Source organism: Chanos chanos, chromosome 4, assembly GCF_902362185.1.
Source record: "Chanos chanos chromosome 4, fChaCha1.1, whole genome shotgun sequence".
Taxonomy (NCBI): domain Eukaryota; kingdom Metazoa; phylum Chordata; class Actinopteri; order Gonorynchiformes; family Chanidae; genus Chanos; species Chanos chanos.
Window position 1 is genome coordinate 43489520 of NC_044498.1, and position 25158 is coordinate 43514677.

A 25158-nucleotide genomic window follows, 5' to 3' on the forward strand; every position below is an offset into this window, starting at 1 on the left:
CAGCTAAAATGTGACCACCAAAATGTTGACCACTACCCAAACCGTATGATATTTTAAAGTCACAGCCACGAAGAACAGATTCATTTCAAACTTAAGCTTTCTTGGTTTTTACTGTAAGAGCAATACCACTTTTTTGAGACAACAAATAACTTGGGCAGTGAAGGAGACAATTCCTTTATGGTAAATTACAAGATTGTAACAGTTATATAACAGTTACATGACAGTTATAAAATCTCCAGCACAATAAGAATATTAAAATAGGTTGCGTTCACCAAAATATGGTTCAGCAGAATCTAGTTTCATTGAATCAAGTTAAGCAGCCAAGTAAAACCAAAACTTTTCAATAAGTCTAAATGACAACACAGGTGGTTTTCAACAACACCTGATTTGAGAGAATCAAGCCCAACAGATTCTGAAAGATTAACAATAGATATCAGTTACAGGGGATGTTTTCCAAATTTGGCTGACTTGACCTGGTTCAGAACTTGGTAACTGCACAAGCAATGTTTTCCAATGCAGAGCGTGCTTCGGATGGGGGGAACCGCTTGATGGCTTCCAGTGCTTTGTTACCGTGGTAACAGCACAGGTCGACAGCTTGGCTCACCCCTTTTTCTGATTTAATTGCTTCCCATAGCTGTTGAGGAGAGATGAGAGCAGTTTATGATGAATTAAAACAATTATAAAAGAAGGAATTTCAGTCATATCCTTTAATGATCGTTACACTGAAACACAGATCTTCTTTTAAACTTATCAGTGTATGATTAATTGTGTATATTTTGGGGTAATACTGATCAAGTGTATGTCCGTATATTCTACCACATTCAAATTATATTGTACATTCATAATTCCATGCACGTGGACATACACACACACACACATGCACACACACACACACACACACACAGATAGGGCACTTTTGATGTGGCCCCGGTCTTTCTCTGTCAGGACATGTTCTGCTGTGGGCCATTTACCAAATGAATTCTGGAACAAGTTGTGCTGAAAAGCCCCCCTGGGCTCTGTGTCTAAAACAGCAGTCGAGAGCTACAGTTACACTTCACTACATGGGCACACAGACCCTTTTAAAGGGCAAAACCGTGGAAGGATGGAGAGATCAGGGTGGTGAAGGAGACAGAGAGAAAGCAGGGGGCCTGCAGTGGAAGCAGACTTCAGTAGCAGCTGAAATACTACATGGGCTTTCCTTCCCTGCTGGATCCTCTGCTACTTTTCTGAACCACTTTTAAAAACAAACTTCATTGTTCACACTAGAACAGAGGTTTTAAACTTTCGAAGATGAACGTAGTTTTTCTAAAACTTTCTTTAGCCAGAAAATCAACTTTTATCTTCAGTCGTCACAGCATTCTTCAAATTCAAGTCTCACCGGACTTCTTTAATGCTTAAAACACATTCATAAAAGCTCAATAACAAGTCGGTGAAAAGTAGTGTGTCTTTGCCTTGTGTCCCTTTCCTAGTAAAGGAGATCCTCCAAACCGATGCCACTGTCACACAGTCTCTCTGTCTCCTCCACAAATAGGCCTTGGTACTCAATCCCCCACGATCCAGTTTCCCAAGCCACCTGAGATCCTTATGCTCTCCCTGTCTCTCTCTCTCTCTCTCTCTCTCTCTCTCTCTCTCTCTCTCTCTCTCTCTCTTTCTCTCACCTCCCTCCATCTGTCTCCCTTTCTCTCTTGTCCATCTGACTTTGGAAGCCAAATTTCCAAACTTGCTATCGGTTACAGTGAAAAGATAAGTTGCTCTCACCTCTAAGACATCCTACGAGCTACATCCCCTTCATGTCTCCTGACCACAGATCAGCCATTCCGAGTGCCAGCCTCCACTGAATGCTTTCAAATGGCTAACACCAGATGACTGTGCGTGCTGAATGATATATTCTGATATCTGGCTAACACTGAGATGCTCTGTGATAAACTGAGGATTTTCTCCAAAGAGCGCTGGGTTGGGTTATGACATTGGTTATCTGTCTGAGGTCTGCCTTTTTGGCAGACTGTAGTTCCACTAACAAGTAAGTCGCAAAACAGAGCCCTCCCAGACAACAACATGGAACCACTGCTATTCATCAATGCCACAGACTTCAGAAAAAAAAGAGCAGTCCCTCACCTTAGTGTGATCCATTTGCCTCGTAATGGTTTTAACCTGAGCAAAGAGAAAAAGAGAAGATCCAATAGTGATTGATTCCTGTTTCAGTGTTAGCCTGACTCTAAATGCCATTTTATCCTCAGTGAATATGCTCATGTTAAGATTATATTGATAAGGTTTAATTAGGAGTTAAATACCAGTTTAACTCATTACAGGGAGATGGTATCAATTGCACTGTAATTAAGCAGCACTGATGCTAAAAACTAAAGACCTCTTTATCCCAGCTAATCTTTCCGCTATGCCATTACTTCACAAATGAACCACTGTAGTCTGACACTGCGCAAAACAGTGCAATTGTATATGATAAGTCTTTGCTCCATTGATTTGATTAACCTTATGGCTCATGACAAATTACTATAAAAACAATAATCTTTAAAACTCTGATTTTACAAATACACCGTAGATACGTTTTCTTGTTTATTCTTGATGTCAAATACGACTACATTTCTTATCGTAATGATGGATGGATACATCTAAATGATGGATGCATACATCTAAATCTCAACTGGGATCATACAATGTGAAAACCTATTTTGTATTTATTTTGCCTGAACCTTAGGAAGTAAGAGTTCAGCTTTCAAATAAATATAATGCCAATTGGTGAAAGTGGAGATTATGAAATATGAAGTATGCAGGCACGTGGAGATGAGAAGTTCAGTACCTGCTGGAGCTGTTGTAGCCATCTCTCTGGTCCGACTATCTGCCTGTGGAAAACCACAGGAGCTGAGTCTAAACTGAACGGCACTGGATCTGTACCTCTCTTCACAAATGGCTGGAGGTCAGAGTTCACCTAAAGTACAGAATTCCATAAAAACAAAGTAAAAAAAAAACCAAACAAACAAAAGAAAAAAACATCAACGAACTCTTGGAAAACACATGTAGTTTTTGTTGCTGATAATATGTTAACTGGAAATAGTACGATTTTTTAGAATAGCTCCTCCCTTGAGTGCTAAAACTAGTTTTGTGCATGTAACAGTAGTCCTAATAATATACTTGACAGACGTTCATAAATTTATTGCATTATCGTATCTTACTTATTACTCAGAGTTCATGTTTTAAGTTTAAACCCACTCCTAACCATTGTGGTAACATTTTCAATTGCTATCCTATGACCAGGACTGCAAAATGCTGGGAAATTGTATCTGAGACACACACAATAAAGAGATAAGTTTTGCAATACGGTGCAGTCAGCTGCTCACCTTGTGTCCGAGTGCCAGGTGTTTGCCATATTGGAATGCCAGGGTCTGTGCCTCTTTGTCATGTTTGGCCAACTCCATGGCAGCTTGACAGCTTTTCGCAAGCAAAGCACCATGGGACAGAAACGTCTGGTCTTCCCATGAGGCCACAGTAAGATTGCTCTCCTTCAAACACAGACCAAGGGGTAAAGATGAAATGCAGAATTGTAAGCATTAACTGGATTTGATATGAAGAATTAACATTATAGTGTCCGAAGCATGTAGATGACGTTTCATGTGTTTCAATATTCCTCTGCTGACAGAAAGCTGTGAAAAGGGTTGGAAACAACCCAAAGTATTACGTTAACAAGCACACCACTTAATCCTCAGCATATCAACATTCAGTGTTTAATGAGACATGCAACACCATGAGACTGTTTTAGGTTCTGCTTACACATCAGTCTTTACCATCTACGACCAGCACTTTCCATCCCATCTGGTAAACCACACAAACTGTACCTAATCTAACCCCACAAACCAATGACCAGTATGTGCCTGGAGCTTGTTGTGCTGTTTCTATGGTTCACTGATATAAAATAACAAAAACTAATGAAAAGGGTTTAGACACTTTGGGTTTCAGTGTTTCACCTCAAAAATTAAATTAAAAAGAGGATCGAGCTAGACTACCTGATGCTCTGGATTTCTGGAAAAAAAAAAACAAATACCAACTTCCTTCCAAAGATATAGAAAATAAACAACAAGAAAAGAATCAGGAGGAGTTAAGGGGTGGTGAAACTTGAGCCCGGTTCGAGGGAGAAAAGCGATGCTGAGCTCTGCTCGGAATTCTCTCCTCTAAAAGGGGTGTGGTGAAATCCGAACCCCTCGTTCCCTGTCAGAAATAATTGCCTTACATCCAGAAGGAAATTCGTCCGGACATACATATCTGCTACATCACAGACAAAACTTTTGTTTTCATTCATTATTTAATACGACTCATTTGTTTGAGAAGCACTGTGAAACCTCAAGTGTGTGGGAGGGGGGAAAACAAAATATCAAGTCAGTGAACATGAAGAGTTAGAGTATCGCTCTACCACAGTCATATCTGCTCACCAAAATGTCTTGACTGGTTGACTCCTTTTAATAAAAACTATTGATTCCGTTAATTAAGTAATTCATTACGGTTTAAATGTTCAAATAAGTGAAGGAATAAACTAATGTGGCATAAACTTTTCTCAAATCTGAAATAAAATTCAAAGAGAAGAAGAAATGTACTGTTTTTGACACAGTAAAAAGAAAAAAAAACGTAGGCCTGCGTTGCTCCCTAACACCGCATGAATTAAAAGGAATATACCTGACCAGAATTCCTCACAAAGCCTGACAAAACGATGCGATAAGTCACCATAACACATACGTCAACAACTTAAACAAAGAGCAACAGAATAAACTGTTACCTCCTAGGCTGACAGAGCTGCAACACATCACGACTATCCAATGTCTTGTGCATTTTTCAGTTGTATACAAAACCTGTTGTGACAGTAGTTCATCAGGCCTTACCTCTGTGCTGTTGGAGTTTTCGTGGTAGATTCCCTGCACCAAGTCTCCAATGGCACTCGAGATCAGCTCCACCACCTGTCACACAGTACCATTACATACCAGGCTCTCAGAAGCCGATTTTGTCACAAAATTCAACATTTGTTAACACATTTTGCAGTGTCCTATAATTCAGCTCAATGCATCGCTTCTTGGCTCTATACAGGTATTAATGCCAGAAGTGGAAAAAGTAAAAGTAGAAGCACTTTTGCTAAAAAAAAAAAAAATTACTCTAGGTAGAGTTAAAATGTCCCTCCCGAAAAATAAGAGTAAAATAGTCACTCACAGTTTAATTTTTTCAGTTTAACTCCACTTAGATGGTGCTTTTTTTTTTTTTTTTTTAGCAAGAGTACTTCTTCTTTTACTTTTGCCACCTCTGATTAATACTACAGTTTGGCTTCATTAGAGCCTGGTGTGAACTGCATTGTACAAAAACTCTGATGAAAAATGGACAGAGCCTGAACTCTGTGGAGTAATACTACAGAGGACAGTAGGCAGTGGTTGCTAATTATTATCCAGAAAAATCCAGACTCCCAACTTGATACAAAAATGAAATATTAAAAAAAAAAAAAATGAACACTGGAAAGAAAGCAAAATTCTGGTAGCATATTGGGAACATGGCCTTGAACTGACAAAGCACCCCTTATTAAAAAGCACCAGAGGCAGTGTTTTTTTTTTCCTCTTTATTTCAGACAAGCTTTCCCACCCCCTCTCTAGTTGTTGTTAATTGGGCGTTATGGTGGCCATTAAGCACACCTGCCCTGCCCTAGGCACCAGCAGGTGATTATGGAGAGGCGATCGGTAAAAGCGCCGCGGTGTTTGCAGAGTCCAGATTCAGGGGACGCTTTGTTAATCTGGGGTATATTTATAGCAATTCACCCTGTGTCAAAACTGTATCGGGAGGGCGGATTGGGTGACCGGCTCGCAGCTGAAAAGCAGATGGCGAGTCAAAACAGAAAGAGGTCCAGAGAGTTGAGGGGTTAATGAGGCTCCTGACATCTGGTAGAAACACACCCACTACACAGACACTACGTTACACGTCAGTGTTTATGACATTTTCCTCCCTGGACAAAACCACGGCCCTCTCTCACTCCGCCTCACAACAACGTGCGAGATGCCTGCGCGACCAGATTTGACAGCTATGCAGTAGGAACGAGCATCAAAAGAAACACTTACATAAACACGCTATCACACACACACGCTCGCACACACACACACGCTCACACACACACACACGCTCACACAAACCCATGCACAAACACTCCTGAGAGAATACAAACATGATTATGCATAATCTCACAAAGCGGTGATGATGGGAGACGCCGGCGGCCTCCAGAAATGGACCGATGAAGAGAACGTGTGAGAACGGGAGTCGGTGTGTAAGTGCTAGAGTACGAGAAGAGGATATTCAAAATCCCTCTGACTCGCTGAAATGAAACAGAGCAATGAAGGAAAAAAAAATACCTTTGATGCTTTTCCCCAACAGGGAATTGCTAAAAGCATCTTTAAGAAAACAAACAAACTGAAATCTCACAGGAGATTCCTGCCTCACTTGCTCAGCTCTCTTGTATTTGTGTGTGTGCGTGCGTGTGTGTGTGTGTATATGTGTGTGTGTGTGTGTGTGTGTGTGCGCGCTTGTAATTGCTACATAGTGAGGACCAGAACAAGTTTTTAACCAACAGAGCGAGGACATTTTTTGGCTGGTCCTCACTTCTTCACAGGGCTGTTTGAGGGTTAAGACTTGGTTTTAGGGTTCAGGTTAGAATTAGGTTTAGGTTAGGGTAAGGGTTGAGGTTAGTCATTTAGTTGTGATGGTTAAGGTTAGGATAAGGATCTAGGGAATGCCTTATGTCAATGAGTGTCCTCACAAAGATAGAAGTGCAAGTATGCGTGTGGGTGTGTGTGTGTGGGCATACTTTTGTGCTGTTCATATTGTGTGTTTTTGAATAGTCCATATAGTGAATAACTGAATGTGACTGAGAGAGCCTAAATCCTTCAGAGGCCTTACCTACCACAAAGACAGTGTGGCGGAGAGAGAGAGAGAGAGAAAAGAGAAGTTCACACTGATCTATGCATAATTCATCTCTTAAAGAGGAGCCGTTCAGTGATTGTGGTTTAACGACAGACGTTTTACCGATTATACGGTAGACAAGTCAGCCGTTTGTGTCCTCGTCCCTGAGTTGGTCTGAAAACACGGATGTAGTTGCCAACCCATTCCTGAAGGGGTCGGTCATTCAAATCATTTTTCTTTTCACATCAGTGCAAATCCCAGTGACGTTAAATAGCCAGACGTGTCGAGTGTCCTCTAATTACCCGGCGTCTGCTGTCTCCTAGGCAATCCCCATACACTTCTGCCTGTACCGCTCACCTCATTCAACAACTGTTTTTATCATCTCTGAAGAAATCAGTTGTTCAAACGCATGTCGACGGGCAACGTACACAAACAGCGGGGAAGTCTGCGGCTTCATTAAAGCCAGACGCTCTTTTTCATATTCCGTAACACGGCTCTTTTTCTCCATCTCTCTTTCTCCGTCCTCTGGGTAACCGGATCCTTGAGGAAATATTGAGGCAACCCGACTCCTCTGCCAAAGGGGCCCAAAAAGGACAATGCCCCTACAGTGTTACCAGATGTGCTGTCTTTGCTAAGGGCTGAGAATGAAGCAAACAGTGTGTGTGTGTGTGTGTGTGTGTGTGTGTGTGTGTGTGTGTGTTCAAGAGGAGTGGGGGGGGGGCTTTTTTTGGAAAGTATCAGATAAGCCCCCCTCCCTACACCCAGTCTCATTCCCAAATCCAGGCAGATCGCGTTTCGCCAACAGGTCTGTGAGGGGGGGGGGGGGGGGGGGGGGGGGCGAGTCGACCTCGTCGTCTCCCCTTACCGTTTACACTAGTGCCGAGCCAGGATCCCACTCAAGGCCAGGACACATAATACAGATCAATCAACCGCTAAAAAAAAAAAAAAAAAGATATTAAATAAAAAGCTCAGTCTACTCTCCACTATACTCTCAGCCTAACGCCATCTTAGGGTCAAACCTCATTCACACAGATTTCATTAATGAAGAGTTTGTTTCGTCTGTGCGCTACCGTAACTGTCAAGAGTATTGCAAAACCATATGTTTAGTTTTGTTATGACAGTACGTGGATGTATGGACGGACACATTTTGCCAGAGAGCTCGCCAATTGTTTAATCTGCAAAAACACTTTTTTTTTCTTTTTTTTTTTTTAAAGTCTTCACAGACTTTTTTTTCTATCAGGTCCTGCTTATTAGCTTGTGTGTTAATGATATTTAAAGATGATATTTAACGGAGTTTAAGCTTTTTTCATAGAAATATATATTCTAACGACAATCACTAAGTGTTTCTGTGTTTCCTCAGACTGTCATTTATCATCAGCTGGATCATCCATCTATCTAAAACACTGACAAGGCAGGAAAGGAGTTGAGCAAACCTCTTTTCAGCATGGCCCAGTACACATCAAGTAGTGAGGTACAGTTTCATAGAGCGAACACTCTCACTCTTAGTGAACTTCTAACTGCCTTATGTTCTTCAGTTACATTACATGACCTATGCCATGCTACACAAAATGAGGAAAACAGGACTGGGTTTATTGAAAAACCTTTATAAATCCAAATCATGTTGATATCCATTAAAAAAAATATATATTTAAAAAATATATATATATTATATGTAGACATATATATAGATATAGATATATATATATATACACTTTACAAATAAACACCTTCCTGTTTTTATCAGTTGCTTTACGCCACACATGTACTTAAGCCAGAATCGAATGTCTTTGGTATATGCGGCTGGATGGGACTTAAGCCTGGTGACACACTAGGAGCCAGCCATGAACTTGAGCTCTCCGGAGCCTCGAGGGAACAATTCCATATCACCACCACCAGGGGACGTCCTAGTAATGTCCCTGCAACCACCTTCTCCTCTTTGCTAAAGCAGAAGCAGCTCTGCCGCACTCCTCAGTCTCCACACTCACTTTGCTGCAGTGACTTATGCTTACAGGAACCCAGTGTAACTTCTCTACAATTTTGCAGCAGGTAAGGAGGAGTTCAAGCACCAATTTGATTATCTTCCCTCCAAAAGGTTTACAAAGTACTGAAGAGATTTAGCAGATATTTGTGAGTTTATCTTAGAGGCACCGAAACAGTGTGACGAGGAACAAAATTTTCTCTTAATTTAATATCAGGAAAAAAAAAATCTAAAGGGGTGCAAGAGGGTTAAATGAGTAATTACTAAATAACTGAGGTAGCAGATAACTGAATCTGAATATATGATAACCATTTGATTAATGGTCATTTGACTGATGTTACTAATTATACCTGTGTGCTACTTTAACACCCTACGTACAAGTTTCCATGTCACTGTTTTATAACAAACTCTATATAGATAACCGGTAACATTAATGTGTTCCCGTGCGTGTGTTGCATCTCGAGCGACAGGGAAGATGAGGAATTTCAGGAATACTCCAGATCCATCTAACCTCATGCTGACCCTTTGGTGAGCTTGAGTTTTGTGTTAAAGGGGCTGAGGGTGTTCTGGCCAGTGCAAAGCCAGGGGGAAATGTGTTTATTTTCAACCGCAGGGAGAGGCATATTCTAGAGGCTCAGCCTGGTGACAGATCCTGTCAGCACACAACCTCCTGGTGTGTGTGTATATGCGTGTGTGTATGCATGTGTGTGTGTGTGTGTGTGTGTGTGTGTGTGTGCTAGAGAGAGAGAGTAAGAGAGAGAGAGAGAGAGAGAAAGCAAGCCCATGTGCATGGGATAATGAGTGACAAATTATTTGTGCCATTCTAGTGCTCAAGCTCTTTCACACAGACATAGACAGAGAGACAGACAGAGGGACAAACGGGGACACACACACACACACACACACAAACACACACAAACACACACAGAGCAAGCTCTCCAATCTTTCTCCACAATGTCCCCTTCCTGCCAACATTACTTCATTTCTGAGCAACATGACAGAGCAATCCCCTGTACAATGGTTACCATCCTCCAACCAGTTCCTCCTCTAAGATGATATGACACCTGCCATAAGCATTCATATCATCCTATGTCACTTAATGGCACTTGACTTCATTTGCCAAGATAGTTATGTGAATTGTTAGCTAATTAACCCCCTTGATAGCAGTGGAGCTTAATGAGGAGTGTCTGAAACATATGGCGCCATCCTCTGAAGGCTGTGCAAACAACCGGATGGAGATTTAGGCGGAGGCCACCGAGAGACAGGCTGTCAATCAAACATTAAGCGACTGCAAGTAGGTTTTGCTTTCTTAGGAGAACACATGAACACATTTTCTGAGGACATTTCTCCAGATGAGGTGTCTGTTATGATGCATTTAAAAGTGAATACAAGAATCTCCAGATCTTCATTATTGTCTGAATGTATGAGCGTGAGAGTGTGTGTGTGTGTGTGTGTGTGTGTGTGTGTGTGCGTGTGCGCACATGTGGGTGTGCGACAGCTGAAGCAGGAATTGATTTGTTGGGGGAATCGATAAGTACTGGTCAGAGAGAAATAGACACAGATAGCTGTGGTGAGTACTGTTGAACTCATTGTTAAATGCTGCTGAGGCACCAGTCGATATTTTGCGCCACATCGCGGAAGATTTGGCATCGCCAGACATTCAACTTGAGCCAGACACTTTCAGTTATCATAAACCTCCATCTTAATGTCCTCATTAACTATGTGTGGAATTTACCCGCTATGTATCGGCTGCGCGCTGGTCAAAGTAGTAATGTCTCTAGCCTTTAGCTACACATTACGGTTCCTCCGATAGCCACTTCTGACACGTTCTGTTTACAAGTAAATAACTTGATATGCGCCACCGCGGTTGTTTTATGAGTTGCAAAAACAATTATCGTGGTCTAAGCATCAATGTCAGCACTGATTGGAAATGCTGACAAAATGGGACAAAAATCACTAAATCCAATGAAAAATGAAGACGTGCCATTTTTGGACGTTCCTTTACCTTAGTGTTATTGAGCTGAGCCAATCCGGTGCAAGCATTGGCTAGCAGAAAGTCTCCGCTCAAGACCGCCATCTTGTTTCCAAACTGCATGTCCTTGAGCGGACCATCCGAGTTGGTCCACTCCTTAAGGTTAACTATCCCACGATGCACCAGGAAAGCAGTGTGGATGAGCTCCGTGATCTCTGCCAGGTTCCTCTGACTGGAAAAGACGAGAGACACACCATCAGTTACATTTACATTGTGAAAGTACAAACCTGCTCACACAGAGGAATTCTTGGTCAAGGAATCAACCGTTACTTCCAAAGTGTCGTTTCCAGCGTAGGTGGAAATTGGTCGACTGGTTCGAAATTGGTGAATCTGATCAAGTTGTTACAATAAATCTGAGTCAAATTCTGATTTCATGTCCTCTCAATGAAACAGGGGCGTTGAAAATTTATCAGATTTTCAGTTGTTCTTTTTTTTTTTTTACTATTATCCACAAACCTGTTTTCTCCACTCTTGGGTGCTGAACATATTGAGAGGAACTAATTAGGAACTAAGTTTTGCAATCACATCTATTATGAGTCACTTTCTCAATCTCTCAAACCCTGCACCAATGCCCACAAAAGCTTCATTTTGGAAGAGGTGAAATAATGAGTTGACAGTGGAAAAAGAGGGCGAGTAAAGATCATAGGTGCTCGTGGCCATAACAAGTATTAGAAATAACAGCCCCTGATGATCATCAGAGAAAGGATCCAAAATTGTCCTGTGAGAACGTGCTTTTCCTACAATGGGCGGAAACTATAATCAAATGTTGATTCAGTCAATTCACAGCCATAATCAGGTTTTCTCTCTGTTCGGAATTGCGCTGACGGCTGCCCCCCTACCCCCTACCCCCACCCCCCATCCCCACCCCACCCGAGATGAGAAAATCTGTCAGGGGAGGTATGTGGCTGCTGATGGCCACTTAGACATCTTTCAGAGGGTGAGAAAGCACCCTGATGAGATAATTCTCCTCCGTCCGCCTGTCAGCCGACCATAACGGCCATTTGCGTCCAGGGGCAGCTCTGAGCACAGGTAATTGCAAGGTGCCGCAGTTGTTCTGAGTCGTTATTAAAACTACACTAATGTTCTCTCTCTCTCTCTCTTTTTTTTTTTTTTCAGCCCCCCCCCCCCCCCGGCTGTTTAATCACATCCATTGTGCCAGCATTGTTCAAAGGAGTGGCATCTGTCCCCTTTTACTAACGCCCTCCCAGAGACCTGTCCACTTTAAACACCAGGCTGTCGTTCCAAAGCACTGACAAGAGGCAGTATTGGATACACAAGACGCCATTGAAAATTTTCAACTTTTGTTTTATGAGACATTTCTTTTGTTGTTGTTTTCTTTTGCTTTTTAGTCTTTTAAAGACAACTCAAAAAAAAAAAAAAAGAAAAAAAAAAGGTCGAGAGAGAGAGAGAAAAAAAATAAGGTAACTGTGGTTATGTCCATTCCATGTTGACTGGAAGACCACCTGCAAAATTATGCTGAGGAATCTTTGCCCATTCTCCCAAATTCAGCATGCAGGATCAGCCCTGCTGGAGCCAGTGGGAGGAGCAGCCTAGGATTTATAAATAGCTCTGACACTCAGTTGCATAGCAACCAATGCAATCGTGCTGAGGAGTTCTGCCCCCCTGACACGCCCATTTCCCTCATTCTGCTCCATTTTCTCAGTAGCTTTAACCCTGAAATGCAGCTCTAAGTTTATGTGCGTATGTGAATGCGGATGTGGATGAGGTTGTGGATATGTGTGTGTGTGTGTGTGTGTGTGTGTGTGTGTGTGTGTGCGCGTGTACAGGTGTGAGAGAAAGAGAGCTGCATTTGTTCTGATATGCTTTGTTTTCGACCATGTTAATAAGTCAGTAACCTTGGAGTTCACCTTATCAGTTACTGTTAAGTACAACTACACATCGTTACTGCTAATGATGAGGGGAATGGATCCATCACTACACACATAAATTCTGCTCAATGTTACATCTCCACAGGAGTTTCTCATTTAACATCTGTTAATACATCTGACTGCCAGGCAAAAGAGAGGCAAAAAGTGGCTATTCACATGCCCAATCATCTCTTTCAAAACTGAGTACAGCCCCAGTGGCTCCCAAAATGCTGGAGAGGTCCACACCATAATATGAATATGTGAACAGTTAAGAAAGAAACAAGGTTTTGTCCAGTCCTGATGCAGCATTAAAGGGATAATCCTCCAAACAGACAGTATAGTGCCCCAAGTGGTGAACAAATGTACGACTAAACACAGCTGCGTTCCAATTTTATGACCAAAAGCGTGACGCTGAATCTCTTCTGGCTTGATAAGGGCAGCTCTTCTAGAGAAACCAATTCAAGATGCATAGTTAAAAGCACAGGGATCGCGTGCACATTTCAGTTTAAAGTGATATCTTCGAGTGCATTCAAGTTCATTGAATGTAGACCGACAGGGGCGCAAATCCGCCTCTCTCATTCCCCTCTGGATGTCTCTCACTGTTAAGTGCCATCAGTCACGATAAATCACATCTTCAACAGATACACTTTCACATAAACATAAACAATGTACTCTCTTGTCTTTCTTTTCCCCCCGTTTTCTATCTGCCTTCTGATTGCTCCTACACGCACCTTATTACACACAGCGTCTCCCGCCAGCCGTGGTGGGCCATCAGACAGCACTGGTGAAGCCTGAGACATTTTACAAATGCTGCATGTCAAAGGGGTGGGGAGCATTTCACTGGGTTATCAATCAGTCGCCCCATCAGAACAGCACTTAATGATCCCAGAGAGAGCAAGCACACGAGAGAGCGAGAGAGAGAGAGAGGGAGAGAGAGGGAGAGAGATGGAGGGAGAAAGAAAGAGCAAGAGATGGGTGCAACTGAAGGTAACATGCACGTATTCACAACTACACCACGCATCACGCCGATGTGATATTTCGGTGGTCGTACATAGCTCGACAAGACTAATTCACAAACAAGGGTATCAGACTCGTAATGGAGGCAGAGGAAAGCATAAAAGCCTTGTTTATGAGACATCATGAAGTCCTTTGTGTCGTTTAATTACTACTCTGCGCGCTCTGCCAACTTCATTAAGCATTCAGAGTATAAAAGAATACGTGCAAACTATAGACATCGACGTTTCACCGTGTTGTACACACAACGTTTTCATGTCAGCGCTTTGACCTGTCTGTTCAAATAATACATCGGTGCTGATGTTAGACTCGCAGGATCCAGAATTAACTAGATTGGACAGACAACGTAAACAGCAACGACAATATTTTATAGAAGCTAAAGTACAAGACCGCACAAAAGCAATTCAGAGAGAACCACAGTCACAAGCAGAAGTTTGCATTGTGGGAAACTGTGTTTCGTGTAGAAATATGCGCCGTCTCGCATTTCACTCGGATATTTCTTAAAACGTGAAGAGACAGCTTTACAATTCAACTGCTGTTTCACGAGACATCTGTGTGTGTAAATAAGCCTCCGTATGAGGCGGCACCAGTGACCCTGTGAGTCTGCTTGAGTGGATGTGGGTGAGAGAGACCACATGAGTTTAAGGACAAAACAAGAGGAAGAGTTATAGAAAGATAATGAGTGTGCATTTGTGTCTGTGTCTAGACTGAAGACAATTAGGATTTGCAGGGACACATACGCATACACACATCTGGTGTGTAAACAGACACTCTGAGGTCTGTAAGGGAAAACCAAAAAAAAAAAAAACTAGCCTGTCAGTGCAATAGCCGGGTACGAGTTCTGGAAGAACCTAGTCACTTCCTCAAGGTCCAGCAACAGAGGCGCGGCTGTGTTGCAAGGCGAACGTGTTGCCCGGAGACGGCGTGAGTGAGGGGGGGGGGGGGGGGGTGGACCAAAACGTATGGGAGCAGGTAAAGAACTGCGGTGATGAGTGTCAGGTCCCTCCTCTCACCCAATTTGACACTTTCTTTCCCTGAGCCAGCGCACAGCAAGAAAGGGTTCATTCAGAAGCTCCAAACACACCCTGCCAAACACAACAGCCACTTCTGGTAACTGCTTGGCTCGGTCCTGAAATGATCCGCATACACACGAAATTGCCTGTTTTGAGCAGCATTCCTTCAGAGCCAGTCTGTGTGTGTGTGTGGCTAGGAGCGGGCGTGTGTGCGTGTGTGTGCGTGTGCGTGTGTGTGCGTGTGCGTGTGTGTGTGAGAGAGACAAACAGCGATGTCATCGGAAACAGGATATGAATAGGAGTGTGGTGTGGTGAAGAGAGACAGTCCAGTGGAGGGCTATGAAACATGAATGAAAGAGTCAAGCATGCACATCACTCCTCTGTTAGGGCTCATGGTGGGGCGGGTCACTCTCAGCCAATAAAACAATATTATCCTGGGTGGGTCATTTGGCACTTCATAGGCAAATCTCCACTATGTACTTATTAAAGAGGTACTTCATGAAAGTGGTATGATATTAAAAGATACCTGTAAGGGAACAGAACGGCAAAATATGACCTTATACTGTCACTCTGTTCCACACCTAAACAAAAAAGCAAACCTGTATGGGTTTGTCAGAACAGTGAAACGCGTTCGAGCTATTTTTGTTTTTTCATCGCCATTTAAATACAACTCAAAACTACATTTGTCACCAACAACTAAAGTGTTTCCATAAAAACCAGCCTCCTCCCTCTTTGAAACTTTCCCTCACACAGAATTTGCGACGACGTTATTCAAACGGGTCGACAAGCTGCCATCTCTCTTCTCCTCTCTCACTCCCTCCCTCCCCTCCCTGCTCTCGCTCGCTCCGACTGAAAAATCTATGTTGTTGGCTGAGCCGCGCGGGTCCTCGCGGTTCTCCCCGAGCCAAATGACCAGCCGGTGTGAGGTGACAATTACACTCACTAATGAGCTGAGCTGTGAGTTGTTTAGCGCCTCTGGCTCCGCTTCAAATCAGCGGCTTCACCCGGAGCACTCACAGAGAGAGAGAGAGAGAGAGAGAGAGAGAGAGAGAGGGAGAGAGAGGGAGAGAGAGGGAGAGAGAGAGAAGGGGGTGGATGTAGAATCTGTTTTTGGTAATAAAAACAGCAAGAGTTTCACGATCTTTCTCCTGAATCCAGATATCTTCCATTTCTTCAAATGAACAGCGTTCTGTATCCTGTCCCGTACCCCCCTCCTGCTGCCTGCTCTTTGTAAAATGCCAGCAGTAAGGGCTGAAGTTCTGATGTTTAATCAAGTTCCACCTGCTGATGCACTGCCAAGACTGAGAAACAAATTGGCCCAAAGAAAAAAAAAACAAAAAAAACAAAAAACAACAATCTTTTTGGTTGTCCGTGAATTTCTAACCTGCTCTTAAAAGCATTTCATGAAGTAAGTGGGTCAGTCGATTCAAAGATCTTGGAAGCCTAAAGTGGTCAGACTAAATCAGATTCATTACTTATTTTATTGGAAAGCTTTTGTGTTTTAATATTAATCTCATGTTGAACAACATTAACCACCACTTGGTTTGGAAGTACTTAACAATTTTGGAAGGACTTCGTCAATAAGTCACAACAAAATAGAGTAATTTCAAGAAATCACACTGCATCACACAAATATCCTATCTGCTGCAAACATTTATAATTGATGTGATACTTACCCTTCAAATACCTCAAATTTACAAACTGTGGCAGATTATATATTTGACATTTGATTTATTTTTATTATTTACATGACAGACTTTGCAAAAGACTAATTTTTCGTTAAGCATAATCATACATTGAAATAACACAGTATGAAAGATGCACCGTAAGTCTAAAAACTGCGAATAAAATGACAGCTAGCACGCTAACTAGAGCAAACCCAAACTCAATGACAGATCATTTTAAAAAGTAATATTGGCTAGTTAAGCTACACAACGGCAAAAAAAAAAAAATCTAGGTCATTTACTGCAGGACCAACAAATGCGTGCACCACAGCCAAAGAGATGAGAAATGGCCCTCTCAGCAATTGAGAGGGATTACCATAAAGCCCAGTCTGAACTGTTCCAATGAGAGTCTTAACATCACTGTCCTTCTGTACTGCCAGGCCTGTGTAAACAGGGCTTTACAGGAATATCCCAAATCAAATTAAATAGAGAATTTACCCTGGTAATAAATATTTTCATAATAGGCAGAACGCAATAACGCTTGAGGTAAATTAGGTAATCACCCTTGGCAGATTAGATTACTCATTATCATAATCACTAAGAAGTTACTTTACCTTGAAAAAAAAAAAAAGTGATTAGTTGATTAGACATGAATTTTCCTTTGTTAAATTAGACGGACACTTTGAACACGCAGGATTTTTCGTTTCCTCGAGGTAAATGAGAAGATTGTGGAGTGGATTACCTGGGGTAGATCCCACTGACCATGTCTGGCAGTAACTGCTCGGACGCAGCAGGGCTCGGACCAGCGGCTTTGGACATGAGGAGAACCACCAGTCCCCTCATCTGCAGGTTATTTCTGCTCTCATACACAAACCCCCTGAAAACATTACAAAGAAATAAATGTACTTAAACATATTCATATTAATAACTATTAACAAATATATTTCTTTGTATACAATATGAGATTTAGATTATGGAAGGGGTCTGTATGGTCTCTCTGAATAGAGCCTGTCTGAAGAGTTAATGTCAAAATGGCTACCACTATTTCAAGTGCTTCAGATATGATAGAGATGAACTAGACAGGGTTTCACATCATCTTTAATCTGCCACAGACTAAACCACAATTTGGTAAACCAAAGTACCAAAATGTATCACTCAAAGGAAGGAAAGGCACAGTTTTACACATTCTCAACTATCCCACAGACCAAACAATATATATATTTGTTTTTTTTTATTCCAAGGTAATAAAATGTATCATTAAATGGAAGGAGGGCTACCAATAGACTGTGAGTGAGATGGGAGTGTATAGAGAAAGAAACAAAACAAAAAAAAAAAAAAGAGAGAGAGAGAACATGGTGAAGGTTGGAGGGTTGTTCCAGGCTGTCTTCGTTTACAAGAGAATCTAATAAATGCCCAAACCACGCAACATTTTAGGGAAACAAAAAAGCGTCCTGGGAAGGATGAGTAATACGCACTCAAAAATGTCTATGACTTGGGTAATCAACAAAAAAGGTTTTTACAGCTGTGCAATTACATTAAGCAAAAAATTATTTCTGGGAAAATCTAGTTAATCTTGGTGGCCTTCAAATGCACTTCTGTATTTCATCAAAAAGTGGCGTATTGTGCAACTTGGAAAAGCCATTTCAATCAATTCAGTCATCAAGTCATAAGGGTAATACAATATCCAGTAAAAAGAAGCAAAAAAAAAATCCATTTAACATCACCAAATTTAGACTTTGAGCCTGTGATATACAGAGGGTGTTAATCGACTTGGAAAAATTATCCAATTAAGAATGGTGAATGAAACTGACAGGACCCAAAAAAAAAAAAAAAAAAAAAAAAAAAAAAAACAGGCTGATTTTGAGGCTGAGATAAGTGTGTAATTTGTAATTTAACGGCACAGTGTATCTTGTGAAAGGAAATGGAATATTCAACTGAAGATTTCACTAAAATAACTTTTCAGTGTCCAGTTTGGAAAACCGTAATGGACGAGCTCGCGCAAGGATTAAAGTGATCTACGCATGAAAATGGTTCGGATTTGCTCCCGCATTCATCTGGGACCAAACAGCGGCCAACAGCATCGACTCAACCACATTGTATGGACTCGAGGGACACGTATTCCAAATTCTCACTTTGGCTGGGGATCCTATAGGGGTAGAAAATAAGTGCTAAACCCGGGTTTGGGTCTCCTTGCTAAAATGACAGCCAAGTCTCTTAGTGTTCGGAATGTCTTTTTACTTCTTTCGGTAATTGTATGGAAATAAGATGCGTGGAATGCTGGTCTAATGAGGCCGTACGTAGCCCTGACTGGCACACTCCAGGGGTGAAACACTTTGCTTCGTTTCTAGCACACCCACCCTCGAAAAGACGGCTTTAATTCTCTCTCGGTTCGAAACGAGGCAAACAGGCTTGCTAATTGCAGCTCCTAGAGGGAGACTCTGAGCTAGGGGTCAACACAAAAAGAGAAATGCCTTTCAAGATCGTCATTAATTTGCTGCCTTGTCAAAGATTATTCCAGATGCATTTCAACACAGCCACGGGGGTGACTTTCTCTTCAACCTGCCAACCTTTCAAACTCGTATCATTGCATGAAAACTGAAATTCTGTCATCAAACGTTTTCTACCACTTACAATGGCAAAACTGTCAAAGGGTACAGGGCCTCAAGGTTCTTTTTTTGTTGTTATTTTTCATTCATCTCTCACCTTTTCATAAACCTTTTCTTTTATTCCTCAACAAATGAGGCCTCCTGTGTTCACAGAGGTGTCCATTTGATATCTGGCACGTCACGAGTGGGTTAGGCTACGGGTATTAAAAGTTACTTATCCTGTTCTACCTGATGTGGCAGGGTTTCCATAGGAACTATCACCTCTGTGAACCGAGCAATGAGGTCTGCCGCTCCTTTAGTGGACTCAGGGCGACAGTAGCAAGAAGAGAGTTAGTTGCTCTTTACAGCCGACCTGTGAATACTTGGAACCATACGGTCTGGGGATTATTGCAGCCTGCAAGAGTTACGTAAAAGGTTGCAACAAAATGTGTAGCAACCACTTAAAGTAAAAAAAAACAAGTCATCACATCTGAGTAAACGCGACAACCTGGGTGGAGGTAGTGATCACGTCTCGTTTGCAGGCAGCACGACTATATCGATCGGCTGCCTCTCGCGCACGCAAACACAGAGCAGAGGTCGAGCCGCCGTCATCGCTGTTGTGGTGATGAAACGGCGTACAATTCCCGTGGGTACGCTTAGAACCAGCGCCCCTAATCCTGTCCCCGGGGAGTCCTGTTCAGCATCAATCAGCACTGTCGTTACAGAGCCAAGATGACACGGGCAGCCACGCCCCCCCCCCCCCCCCTCCTGCCAGCCCACACAGCCCCACACAGCCCCCCACCCACCTCCCAACACTCCAGAACGTGTACTAAGAGAGTGAGACAGAGGGAGGAGGGAGATAAAAAAAAAAGGGGGGGTGGGGGTGGGGGGCATGGATGGCGAGCAGAGAAGGGGAAATGCAGGGATTGGGGAGAGAGAGAGATGCAGGAGAAAGGGAGAGAAAGCAAAGGAGATCTGAGGGACGGCAGTCAAAAGAGAAGCCTACTCTCTTTGTTAACAGAGAACAGTCCAAGACCATTCGAAACACAGAGCACAAGCGCATCCCCGTATCGCAACGCTGGACGTACGAGTGAGAATAAATTAGCACAGGTTTTCTTGCATCACAGATTAATATACAGCAAACACAATATTATACCATTATACAGGTCACACCTCTGTAGGACTGTATCAATTCATCATCCAACAGTGTGAAAAGTCATTTCTTGCCTGTCCATAGCTCACAGACTCACTATCAGTACATTAAAAGGTCAGATGCACCATCAAAGGGGCCTTTATATTATTTTTTCGCCCCTGACTACCTTTAACCATCTACCATCTTGACAAGGAATTATTCTTGCTGTTAGAGAAACACAGATTCATTTGTAATTTCGTCTGAGCCTGCTAGACAAACACTGAAAGCAGTGGAACTGGAGCACAGAGCACCAGAGCAAAAAGGCAGAGTAGTAATGTCTATGTCAGTTTACACGCCACAACGCATCAATCAATCATTTACACCTAACTGCAGGAGGGAGGGGGAGAGAGAAATGCCGCCAGTGGGTGGAGGGGCAGCAAGAGGGAGGGAGAGAGAGAGAGAGAGAGAGAGAGAGAGAGAGAGAGAGAGAGAGAGAGAGAGAGAGAGAGAGAAAGAGAGAGAGAAAGAGAGCAAGATGGACTGCTGAGGCATATTTATAAAACATACATACATTTTCAACAGGAGGGAGGTTGAAGTGACAAATGTACCCTCCTAGATGATGTGAAGTAACACTCTGAATTGAGTTATGCATTCGGGCACAGAAAAACAGCCCCGCATCTTGGCAAATGACACCCTTAGCTAAAACACAGTGTACCGGGGGTGGTGGTGGGGGGGGGCAGGAGTCAAGGTCTTTCCCCTCCCGCATGTCTCCACTCAGTCAGTGCGACCGCAGTCAGTCTCGTGTCCGTCTGCGTTGTCTCGCTCTCTGCCTTCTGCAACGGTGGTAAACCTGAACCGCGTTTTTTAAGAATGAACAGAAAGGGGAAACCGAAAAGTGACACGGGCACGGGGTCTGCCAGTCTGCCATTGTGGGTATTTTTATCTAACCCCCCCACCGTGTCTTGGGGGCGGAGACGTGGTGAGGAAACAGGAGCCTGCCGAGTCGCGCTGACTGAGAGGGATAAGACAGGGACAGGTTCACTTCACCCCTAGCTCTACAACACCCAAATGGATTGTCATATCAAATTTAGGTGTATAGGTTATTACACCCTTGGGCTACAGTTTCCAGCACGGTCATCTGCAGAGTGGTATAGGGTTCCGCCACTTTCTTTCAAACACTCCTCTCCAACCCTTTCACTTTCTTTCTCTATTGCTAGATCTCTCTCTCTCTCTCTCTCTCTCTCTGGCTGCATCCATCCATCTCTCCCTTTGTCACTGCATTGGAGGGCACCCAACTAGGTGTAAAGTGTTTCCTCCCTCTGCTTAGGTTTTCAGGTTAACAGAATCAAACGATAAAGGTGAAGTAACTTTTAAAATTGCCTTCTGTAAGATCTTTGTGGGTGAGATGTTTATCTGGGACTAAATAAACAAACAAATAAACAAATAAACAAACGGTTTATTTACCAAATGTCCTACTCTGAATGATCCAAACAGATCCAGAATAAACTACAGACATGTCCAGACACAGCAGCTCACAGCAGAATTTGGAGGATCTGAACAGACACTTGCTATCAGGCTCCTTCACCAGTACAGAGAGACGGAGAGACATTTTTTGGATAAACTTTTCCATTGCATATCTTAACCCAAATGCAAATTAGGATACCCGCAAAAAAATATGCATTATTTTCAAGTTGTAGTCTGTCCTAGTTCTTGTAAAAGATGCAAGAAATGCAGTGCTGAAATGCATTTGTATCTAGAACAGGTATTTTGAAAAGGTGAACCTGTTAACAGTTAACACAGGGGCATTTACTCTTTTAGCATAGCTTCATATGCTTGTCATAGAGAGTCACAAGCTTTTCTGGGTGGTAGGCAAAACAGTCAGGCTCAAATCTGGCAATCAGACTGACATGCTGGAGTTGCTATTGGAAACCACAGGAGGGAGCCTGTTCTTTCTGTTTGTATTACCAATGCCAAGGGAAAAAAAACTTCTTGGTAATACCAAATGTTTGAATTCCATGACTACTCCAAATATATTGCTGCAGACTACAGGTCAGATGAGGACCAGACTCTCTCTCTCTCTCTCCATACATTTGTGATGACAGGAAAATATCATCAGACCTTATGGGGTCTATTTTTAGAGCTCCACATAATAAATTTTGGTTTTGGACCATTTGTAAGAACAGAGTACAAACATCTAGTCTATGCTTAAGTAAGTACTCTGTAGTTCTGTAGACCCATTAAAGGTGCCTTAAGAGACTCACAGAAGCTGCCATGGACTCTAAGACACATACACAGCAAACTTGCCAATGTTAAGCCAGCTCAGTGTCTAGATTGTCCCACAAAGAACCGTCAGGGCTAGGTTCACTTTAAGTTGTTGAATCTGCTATCTGGCAAGGTTTTGAGAGTAAGCCATAGTTTCGTTTGTCATAGGCTGAAATAAGTTTACAGGTCAGTGTTAATATAGGAAGAATAATTCAGGCGCTTTACACCAAGAAAAACTTTTTTTTGTTGATAATCGTCTTTTCAAAGATATTCGTCCGTTGCTAAACTACACAGCCTCAAACATGTAGCCTAACCAAAATCAACCGTCATCGTCTACTGTCTACGGATTATCAGACACTAAAATGTTTTAAATTAAGGTAATATACTTTGCGGCACTATTTTGCAGTTGAGTTATATTCTCACCGTAGCGCAGGGTTAGATATACACCACATAAACTGACATACACTGAGTGACAAGAAAATGCAGGCTTGGTTGGACCATTTGTCGAACTGTTCATTTCAGTATTGGACTGGGAAATAAAGTAAATTTGTTGTATGGTAACTGGTAAAGAAACGTGTCCCGACGTTTAAAGTGGGAAAACGTTTCATGGAATGACATTGCGTAGGGATGAGCACACCCACGACACGGTTGTCCTTGTTAGGGTAGGTAAGGAGCGTGTCCTCAGGTCACACTAAGCTCCATTCTATAGCGTGTCATGAAACTCGATCCTGGTCAGTAGGTTGACGCAAAGCATACAGTGGGTCATTTTAACTTGGGACAAATATTATTTTCCACTGAAACACGGACTGTGAATCATACCTTGCTGTGTTGAGAAGAGGGTGTTTAGTCCCCACCAGCTTCCTCACGTGCATGGCTACATTGCTAAGCTCATCACTCAACAAGCAGCGTAAACTCATAAAGGAAGTCGGATATCCTACGATCTTCTCAGCGTCCGACACCACTTTATTCCAATACGAGGGCGATGGGTTTGAGAAGATGCTTAGATTCCTTTGACCTCGGCTCAATAATCCAATACAAGTAAGACGAGACCACATCACTGCCATCTTTAGCAGTATTCAAAGATCCTCACAAACTGGCAGTCGTTATAAATACAGGTCAATTCAAAGTGTTAAACAACGTTATGCAAACTAAACTGTTTATAACAAAGCCATAGTTATTTGCACTATGTATCAGCACTTAACCGTTAACGCTAATAGTCTTCATGTTAGTTAACAGCTAAATTTCCTACCAAGCTAACTACCTAGCAGTCATTGACACTTACGACAATGTCACCTCATTATTAAACTAACTACTCAGTCTTTTAAGTCCAACTCAGTCCCTGCTTCTCCGGTAATTGTCCCACTTTATTTAAGCCCTGGCTGTCTTCGAGACAGCTTTTAGTTGACACACTCTTTCTAGAGTGACAGTACAAACCCAGGTGTTATAACAGACGCACCGGTGCCGCCATCTTTGATAAATCGTAATACGGCAGGTCGTGAAAATGAAAGGTCTTTTAACCCTTAAATGCTTGTTTCAGCTGTAATCCAGCTGCGGGACGTAAATCAATTATAAACAAACTCAATGCCAATAATGGTTATACAGTATGAAGCCGTGTTTTAAGCGGTTAGTCCATGTTATCAGTTGTAGTTTTTTTCTCTCTTGTCAAGGAGTAAGGGAAAACTTGAGTCGTTAACAAGTGCCGAACCACTTTCCTGATGGTGTTATGTAATGATATAGGAGTTCCTTTCAGATTTCTGTTATTGCTTATATCTGCTTATTTTTGCCCTTTTAAGCATATTTTTTTCTTATTGCTCATCTCTGCTTATTTTTGCCTTTTGACATGACTGTCTCCTATTGCTCTGCATATTTTGGGGGCTTTCTTTCAGATGATTTGAACAACATATGTCCTGCACTTCATGCGTGAAAGTGATTTTACCAGATTCCTGATAATCCCTCTTGTTGGAGTGCATGCCAAACAAATTAGTCCCAGGGGCTTTGCAGAGTACAGAAAGAGGGGGAAAACAACAGTATCACTGTCAACTAAGTGGGGAAAAAGGAATTTCACAGAAACGTAAGTTCCCGCAGTAATGTTAAAAGACAATAAAGAGTCATTGATTTTCTAACAAAGTACAACCTTCTGTAATGCACGTTGTGGCTGTGGCTGTAGACACTAAAACACTTTTGTGACTTGTGTGTGTGTGTATGTGTGTGTGTGTGTGTGTGTGTGTGTGTGTGTGTGTGTGTGTGTGTGTGTGCGTGTGTGTGTATGTGTGTGCATGTGCACTAGATCACTCTGGGTAAGTAATTTGATACATTGTATCAGAGCTTCAAAATTATATAATTTCCAGGGCTACTTTAGCTGTATTACACAAAAGCCATTAAGATTTATGGACTAACATGGCTTTCCATGGTCCTTGAAAAGTCAGCAGTTTATTTTAAACAAATAGGAAATAGGTTAATGTGCTCATACACATTGCAATACTTGTATTCATTACAGTATCATATCATGGCATACTTGTATCAAACTGATAATGATAATGAGGCAGTGATAGACATTATAACTTTAAGGGAGTGAGGTTCTTATTTATTTCATTTCTGTTACAATTAAGAAACAAAAAATCCACTGGGAGAGTGTTGTGTAATATTTTTCCAGTCATGATCCCTCTGATTCAGATCTCAG

General features: G+C 42.2%; 1 protein-coding gene across 1 annotated transcript; it reads right to left on the reverse strand.

Annotated features, from left to right (window-relative positions):
• Positions 1-91: 91 nt before the first annotated feature.
• On the reverse strand, positions 92-23936 carry pdss2 (prenyl (decaprenyl) diphosphate synthase, subunit 2). The gene is made up of 8 exons (XM_030771594.1): positions 23298-23936; positions 17242-17376; positions 10914-11112; positions 4884-4958; positions 3354-3515; positions 2816-2944; positions 2116-2151; positions 92-634 (listed from the first exon to the last, which is right to left on the reverse strand). The coding sequence occupies exons 1-8, from the start codon at positions 23540-23542 to the stop codon at positions 479-481; spliced, it is 1137 nt and encodes a 378-aa protein (XP_030627454.1). The 5' UTR covers positions 23543-23936; the 3' UTR covers positions 92-478.
• Between the last annotated feature and the right edge of the window lie 1222 nt (positions 23937-25158).